Here is an 8311-nt window from a genome sequence, read left to right on the forward strand (position 1 = left end):
ATTGGTCAGGTGGCCACACTCTACATACATACATACAAAGTATTACAAAGAACATTGAGTACCCCTGGAAATCTGTTTTTGACTGACTTAGAATTTTTCTACACACTTAAAAACCCGCGTGTTAATCTTCAATATGTCAATCCTAAATATGTGATTGTGTATGTGACTGCGTCGTAGAGTGATCATATTTCCCACCTAATAGTGTTAAAATTGACATTAGCCGTTAAAATTTGGCACCATGAGGTTAAAAAGGTTGTCAGCATTTGTTGAAGGCGATACATGTGTACACCACCCCGTGATGATGGACGCATGGTTTTTAAGAGTGTTGGAGCTCATCGGTATTGCAAATCGCTAGTGGTGATAACGCAACGACACGCCCATACAAATGTGGTGTAAGACATTGCACTATTCGAGTTAACCAGGGATATATGGGATGAAATTCTTAGAAATTGAGGTTTATTAGCAATTTAAATTAAGAATGTATTTTCAGCATGAAATTGTTGTACGTGAGGCAGCAACGAGTAGAGATTGGTTCGTTGGCTGATATGAATAAAATCATGGAAATGGGATATAATGGAAATTCTCCATTAAAACGGATAATTGCCGATCGGATTTTGGGCCTCGTTCAGTGGAAGTTTTTAACTATTTTGGTAAATTATTTTGATAAACTTCACAAACAATTAAAATTTACTGTAAATGCATCAGATATTTACCCGTTTTAATTAACAATTCAATCAAATTTTATTTTTACAAAGTGCTGCATGAATATGATGCTCGTATAATTAGACAACTAATCACACGCCAAAGCCGTCTCGTTTTTCGCTATGTTTGAGCAAAATTTAAATTATAAGTCGAGTTAGATTTTCTTAGATTTTGATAATTTTTGAAATCCAAAAATTGTGCTTTGATCTAGTACTGACGCGAACCTGCTCAGAAAGTTTGGGGGCTGTGGTTCAATAAATGGAGAAAGTCATATGTCATTCATATCCGGCATTTGTATGTACATATGCTACATAATCGTATAGGAAATTGTTTATATCGATGTTTACCTGCACACTACAACTTCCCTTGAGGAAAGGGTAAAAAATGGTTTGAATTGTAAAAGCAGTGAAAGTTTTTAAAGTGAGTAAATATTTCGGGTTGCCCTGGGTAGTGGTACTACCCGGTACCCGGCTACCCGGTACTCGGCCTAAAATTTTTGCCGGGTACCCGGCTACCCGGTCGGGTACCGGGTAATATTTACATATATATTGAAAATAACGGGAATTTTTCTACTTTTCTAGAATTTTCAACAATTTTGTAAGTTTTAAAAATTACAATTTTAATTTCTACAGTGCAGACTTCATTTTTAACCTCCATACAAATTTCAGATGAACGTTTTATTTTGTAAAAATTGGTATGGGTCGCCTTCTCTATGGTTACACTTTTACGACCCCCACAGGTCAACTAGGTAACCGATGTAGCCTATCTTAATTTCAACTTCTCAGGTTAAAGATTCGGGCTAGAAAGATGAAAGTATCATGTGGGACACACAAAGAGCGTACTCACGACAATGCATTCTTTATCATTGCAATCATTTAGCAAACTTGTGAGGCTTAAAAAAGTTATTTCTTGAGCGGATTCGAATCCCATCATAAAACAAATTTTGCGAGACTTTCCAGGTGATATCCTGCGAATCAATTAGCACGATAGCACTTCGAAAGCCTCGCAAATCAACTAAAGACGTCTATTTTGATCTTTTTGTCATGAATGTTCGCATTTTCTCTCGCTGATGATCGGTAGTATGAGTATCGGAAATAAATAATCTTACGATGGGTTTATAGAAAAAGCTTTGAGTAAATCTTGCAAAAACTGCACAAGTTATGCTTAATGCAAATTATATTCAAATTGACTGATTGATGATTCGTTGACGTGAGTGGGCTCAAAGTTATTTTAAAATTTGTAAATTTGATAATTTCCAAATACCCTAAAACCTCTATTTATAGCCCTATTCTAATTATAGCCGGTCTCCAAACATAGCCGGGTCTAGCGACCAAGATTTCCAAATTTTAGCCGGGTCTCTAATTATAGCCGGGTCCCCAATTATGGCCGGGTCTCTAATTATGACCTGTCTTGTCCGCTGTGTCCCTGTTCATAGTCCATTCAAGAAAAATGTAGCACATTATACTAATCAACGAATAAGTTGAACTACTAAGTTTTACCTGTTACTTTTAAGTTAATTATGGATATAATCATGACAGAAACTTAAAAAAAATCTTGAAAGAAAACAAAATTTAGCCGGCTCTCTAATTATAGCCGGTCTCTAATTGTAGCCGGGTCCGTGACCCTCGGTTTTGGAATTTAGCCCCGGCTATAAATAGAGTATTTACGGTAAGTGTTGCCCAAGGTTGTACCCATTATTTCCAAATATATTTTTTATACCAACTACAAAAATGAACTCCGTCGGATTATATTTTTTTGTAAGGTTTCGCGTTTTAAGTAAGAAAATTGAATATATAAATTACCCGGCCGGGTAGACCGGGTACTGACGTATACCCGGCCGGGTACCGGGGATCCCAAAACAGGCCGGGTATGCCGGGTACCGGGTAACTATCTGGTACCCGGGGCAACCCTAGTAAATAAGCTTTTTTACGCTGCATATCTACATACATAGATAACTTATGTCATAAGTCTTATAATTAGGCTTTGTAAATAAGTGTTTACTGAATAATTTGTATTTATTTGATGAAAACATATTCATGGGTTATATCTACAGATGGTGGTTTTGATTTCAGGTGAGAGCTTGTTAAATTTCTATTTCGTAAATTATTTGTATAATCTATGTAATTTTTCTTTTATCGGCAATTGATTGTATGGGTCGGAGTTTATCCTTTCATGTGCTACCGCCGCTAGCCTGGTTGTCTTCATCAAGGGTGGTTACCCCACAAAGTAGATATTTACATCATCCCGCTTCCGCTACGATAACTCCTGATATATGTAATTGCCCAAATTTACGAAAATAATGATTAGTAACTCTTGATGGAACATATATCCGGTAACCTAACAAGTTAGTAGAATAATTAATTGTTTCATTCCATATTCAACATTAATGGATTCAGAAGAAAGATATAATGTCGTACATGTCGAATAGTATTTAGCGAAGTATCACATTACAATAATATGATAAGTGGAAGATATTTTGAATGTTTACATTGATTGCGTAGATTAAAGAAGTATTTGGCGAACTATAGAGATAACAATAATAATCACGAATGTGTGGACTGGGTTGTTAACAATTTTCTGGAAACTTAATATCCAAATTTCTATATCGCTTTGACCATTATCGTGCTGAAATAGTAGCTAAATTAATAACCGTTGGACATGAATACTGACTATTTGGATAAAACTGTCTCAAAAGATGGGCACCATCATTAGCAAGTTCCTTGAACACATAATGTCTTTACTGGATCAAAATGCGATCCAGAAGGGCAAGTGTATGAGTATAAGCGCATGACTCCCGCGATTAGAATGCAGCGATTATATTTCGTACAGTCTGTAGGGTCCGGATAAGTACCCGCGGTGGCGCCGCACTGGAAAGGAGCTACTGTGGTAGGAAGCCCTGACGTGGTGGGTACTGTTGCAATTGCAGTCGTTGTCGGAATTACTGTCGTTGGAGGTTGTGTGCCTGCACAAGTTCCTGACACACATAAATTCTTTGTAGGATCAAAATACGACCCTGCAGGGCAAGTGTACGAGTACAAGCGCATAACTCCAGCGATTAAAATGCAGCGATTATATTTTGTGCAGTCTGTTGGTTCGGGGAAAGTGCCCTCGGTAGTGCCGCATTGGAATGGGGCTAATGTTGTAGATGGCGTTGAGGTGGTGGCTGCTGTTGTAATTGCAGTAGTTGTAGGAGGGAGTGTAGTTGGACAAGCTCCTGTCACACATAAGTTCTTGGCAGGATCAAAAGATGACCCTGACGGGCAAGTGTACGTGTATAAGCGCATAACCCCAGCGATTATTATGCATCTCTTGTATTTTGTGCAGTCGGTAGGGTCGGGGAAAGTACCTTCCGTGGTGCCGCATTGGAATGGGGCTATTGTGGTGGATGCCACTGGCGTTGCTTCTGGCGTGGTGGATTCTGGTGTTGTATCGGAAACTGTAGTAATTTCAGTAGTTGTTGGAGGTGATGTAGTTAGATTTGTTGCTGGACAAGTTCCAACGACACAACCCGGAATGGTACCGTCGAAATAGCTGTCAATCGGACACTTATAAATATAGATGTACCAACCTCCTGCAAACTCAACACACTTGAAATATTGGGTGCAATCGCCTGGATATGGGTACACTCCTGGGTCAGTACAGGTAGGCATTTCGGGTCCGGCAGTGGTTATTGAGGGAATGAAAGTTGTGACAGGTGTGGTAGTTACTTCTTGGGTTGTAGTGTCAGCAGTCGTCATTATGATGGTAGTTATTAATGTAGTGGAGGAAATTGTTGTCGGTGTGGTTGTTGGACAGGTTCCAAGTACACATAATTTAGAAACCTGGTTGTAGTAACTATTTGCTGGGCAGGCCATTTCGTATTTGACCATTTGATTCATAATGAGTATGCATCGGTAATACATGGTACAGTTCGCATGTGGGAAGGTGCCCTCTTCTACGCACGTGAACGGCGAAGGTGTTGTTAACTCTGTTACTGGTTGTGCTGTTGTGGGTAGGTCTGAGGTTGTAGGTACGTCTGAAGTTGTGGGTAGGTCTGTGGTTGTTGGTAGATCTGAGGTTGTTGGTAGGTCTGTGGTTGTTGGTAGATCTGTGGTTGTTGGTTGATCTGTGGTTGTTGGTTGATCTGTGGTTGTGGGTTGGGCTGTGGTTGTTGGTTGGTCTGTGGTTGTTGGTAGATCTGTGGCTGTTGGTAGATCTGTAGTTGTTGGTTGATCTGTGGTTGTTGGTAGGTCTGTGGTTGTTGGCAGATCTGTGGTTGTTGGTAGATCTGTAGTTGTTGGTTGATCTGTGGTTGTTGGCTGGTCTGTGGTTGTTGGTTGATCTGTGGTTGTTGGTTGATCTGTGGTTGTGGGTTGGTCTGTGGTTGTTTGTTGATCTGTGGTTGTTGGTAGATCTGTGGTTGTTGGTAGATCCGTGGTTGTTGGTAGATTTGTAGTTGTTGGTTGATCTGTGGTTGTTGGTAGGTCTGTGGTTGTTGGCAGATCTGTGGTTGTTGGTAGATCTGTAGTTGTTGGCTGATCTGTGGTTGTTGGCTGGTCTGTGGTTGTTGGTTGATCTGTGGTCGTTGGTAGATCTGTGGTTGTTGGTTGATCTGTGGTTGTGGGTGCTTCTGTGGTTGTGTGTGCTTCTGTGGTTGTGGGTACTTCTGTGGTTGTGGGTACTTCTGTGGTTGTAGGTACTTCTGTGGTTGTGGGTACTTCTGTGGTTGTGGGTGCTTCTGTGGTTGTGGGCGCTTCTGTGGTTGTAGGTACTTCTGTGGTTGTGGGTACTTCTGTGGTTGTGGGTACTTCTGTGGTTGTGGGTACTTCTGTGGTTGTGGGTCCTTCTGTGGTTGGTGGCTCTGTTGTAAATTGTTCAGTCGTAGTCGGCAAATCCGTTGGTCCCGAGGTCACTAGAATTTAAAAATTTTATCATTTCTCTAAAAACTTAGAATTTATATAGCGTTCTTACCTTCAATTGGCAAACAGTCTAATAAGGTCGTGTCGAAGTAACCCCCTGGTGAACACGCAATATGAGCCAGGTACCAGTATGCGCAGGAGCATGTGTTATCAGGAAACCAGAGGCACTGATAAAAGTTTGTGCTGCGTGCAATTAATAGATAGATATGTAATTAAGTATCCATTTACATCAATATTTCTAACCGTGTAAGAAATGTACGAAAATTACATATTGTTGGGATCCGCAAAAGCTGGTAGAACCGGTGGATCCCCAGTACCAGAACAATCTGTATCATTAGTAGGATCAGTCAATATACCCATTCTTATCTGGGCCGAACCCTTTGAATCGTTGTTTTGAACCACATTCCTTGTTAAAGTGTCGTCCACCAAAATAGTGGCTAGCACAATTATCTAAATATTTACGTGGAGGTAGAATATGTTGTATTAGTAAATTTATTTCAGAATAACATGTTCGACGAGACACCCACCAAAAAACTTAAGTAGAACAATCAATAATTGCAACCTGTTATTAAATACACTCAGGAGGACAACCCTTCACCGACAGAATCACCGATTTTGATGCCCTTTAGATATGTTGTAGTCCTAGGTGAGTCTAGCAAAAGTGAAGAAGGATTTCATTCAATGGCCCCATTTTCGCCCGCCACACCCACTCAAAGGTGCGAAAAACACGAAAAATACCTTGTTTTCGTTCATTCAAAACATCACCAAAAATCCAATTTTGATCGAATTTTCATAATTTAAACGTTTTTGTGATGTTAGATAGTTGCTTTATCATATCCAATAGCAAACTCAATTTTTTTAATTTTTTGAGTATTTTCGAAAATTTCCTGACCTGGGGTAGCCTTCGAAAAAATCAAAATTTCAAAAAATTTGAGTTTGCTATTGGATATGATAAAACAACTATCTAAGATCACAAAAACGCTTAAATTATGAAAATCCGATCAAAATTGGATTTTTGGTGATTTTTTGAATGAACGAAAACAGGGTATTTTTCGTGTTTTTCGCACCTTTGAGTGGGTGTGGCGGGCGCAAATGGGGCCATTGAATGAAATCTTTCTTCACTTTTGCTAGACTCACCTAGGACTACAACATATCCAAAGGCCATCGAAATCGGTGATTCTGTCGGTGAAGGGTTGTCCTCCTCAGTGTGTGATCATGGAGCGATATTGTTTGGCTGGGGAATTAACCAATGGCACGGTTATGGTCGATTAGGATGACGCACGTAAATAGTTCGGATAAAAAGTAAGTATCCTAACTGTTAGGACCTAACAGTACATGAAAAGGAGCATATCTTTGAAACGGGTGAATAGAATTAGAATATATTTATCTTTGCTAATACTGGTATTCAATACTGCGAAAATTGTGTTCATTTTTCTAGATAACTTTTTTCTTTTTTTCATTCCCCATCTTAACTTTGCTTACTTTTTAAATTTTTAACGCAAAAATATGGCGGAATTTTAAATTGGATTTGTTTTACTCAATTTTGGTATTTTTATGTTGTTTTTCATGATGAAAATAGTTCAATTACTGTTAAAGTCGAAATTGACCTATTTTGGCTGTTCGAATTCTCGGAAGGTCTTGGGGCAGTGAGCCACAGGGTAATGTGGGTCCTTTGAAGTCCAATGTGAGATCACGCAGGTTCATTTTGATAACCTCGCTATTTCTCCACTGCCACAACGTTTCAAAAAGTGTGGAAAATTGAACCAATCAGCATTTCGCCATGCCTTTGTGTCAAGGCCAAAAACCAGGTTATCAAAAAATTCGTATATTAATAAATCGAAATTTAGAAAAGGTTAAAAATCTGTTCGAAGTAAAAAACAGTAGTTTCGAATTTTCTAATCCCATCTCCAAATGTGTCTTTCCACCTGCGCCTTCTTTCCCCAGAAAATTATGCCCCCCCCCCCTCTTATCTGCTAAAAAATTTGACTTAATTTACTCACACAAGGAGTACGGCGACAGGTTCATATTATTGATTTAGAACTTTAAAATTTGTGGTGGCTGACTCTTTAGAATCGATTTAGTCTGACTCTTAAATTCGCATGAAAATGTGGATTATGGCATGAATACTTACGAAAAATGTACTCTTGCAAATTAATTGGGAGCTCATTTTGCGGCCAGTGTGTCGCTGCACCTCCAGCAAACTACTGAAGACAAGGATCGGAACCTTTCATAATATGAATAATATATTTCGTACGCATTTATTAGTACCATCATTGTGATAGTATCAGCGGATTGGGGTATGAAAGAGTCCCGACTTAATTAGTACATAATTACCCTTGACGTTATTATTCCTGGAATAGGGATGGCTTTTAATTGGTATTGCTCGTCGGTATTTTTGCATCGCAAGTAACTTATATACATAGTCATCGAACTGGGTCAACAATATCATTATCCTAGAAGGTAAACTACCGTGGTGTCCCACTACTAAAATATCGGACATTTATATAAGTTTCTTAGCCATTAAGCAGGTTCTTTTCTTGTGTGACTGATCAGACAAATCAGCTTTAACACAAGTCCGACAAAGAGTAGAATGTAAGCTAATTAGCTAGCCCAAATTACAATTAAAGGTCAAAGCGTTAATCCAGTGACGAAGAGTGAAGAGGTTAACCTCAATAGGTTAGTTTAGTTAGCAAGTAAGTTAGAAACCAGGT

General features: G+C 39.1%; 1 protein-coding gene across 1 annotated transcript; it reads right to left on the reverse strand.

The window, feature by feature from the left end:
• Positions 1–2692: 2692 nt before the first annotated feature.
• On the reverse strand, positions 2693–7809 carry LOC110854864 (mucin-2). Its single transcript, XM_035855684.1, has 4 exons — positions 7732–7809; positions 5869–6050; positions 5653–5783; positions 2693–5593 (listed from the first exon to the last, which is right to left on the reverse strand). Exons 1-4 carry the CDS (start codon positions 7765–7767, stop codon positions 3411–3413), a joined length of 2532 nt encoding a protein of 843 aa, XP_035711577.1. The 5' UTR covers positions 7768–7809; the 3' UTR covers positions 2693–3410.
• Positions 7810–8311: the final 502 nt, after the last annotated feature.

This window comes from Folsomia candida, unplaced genomic scaffold, assembly GCF_002217175.1.
Source record: "Folsomia candida strain VU population unplaced genomic scaffold, ASM221717v1 Fcan01_Sc011, whole genome shotgun sequence".
Classification (NCBI taxonomy): Eukaryota; Metazoa; Arthropoda; class Collembola; order Entomobryomorpha; family Isotomidae; genus Folsomia; species Folsomia candida.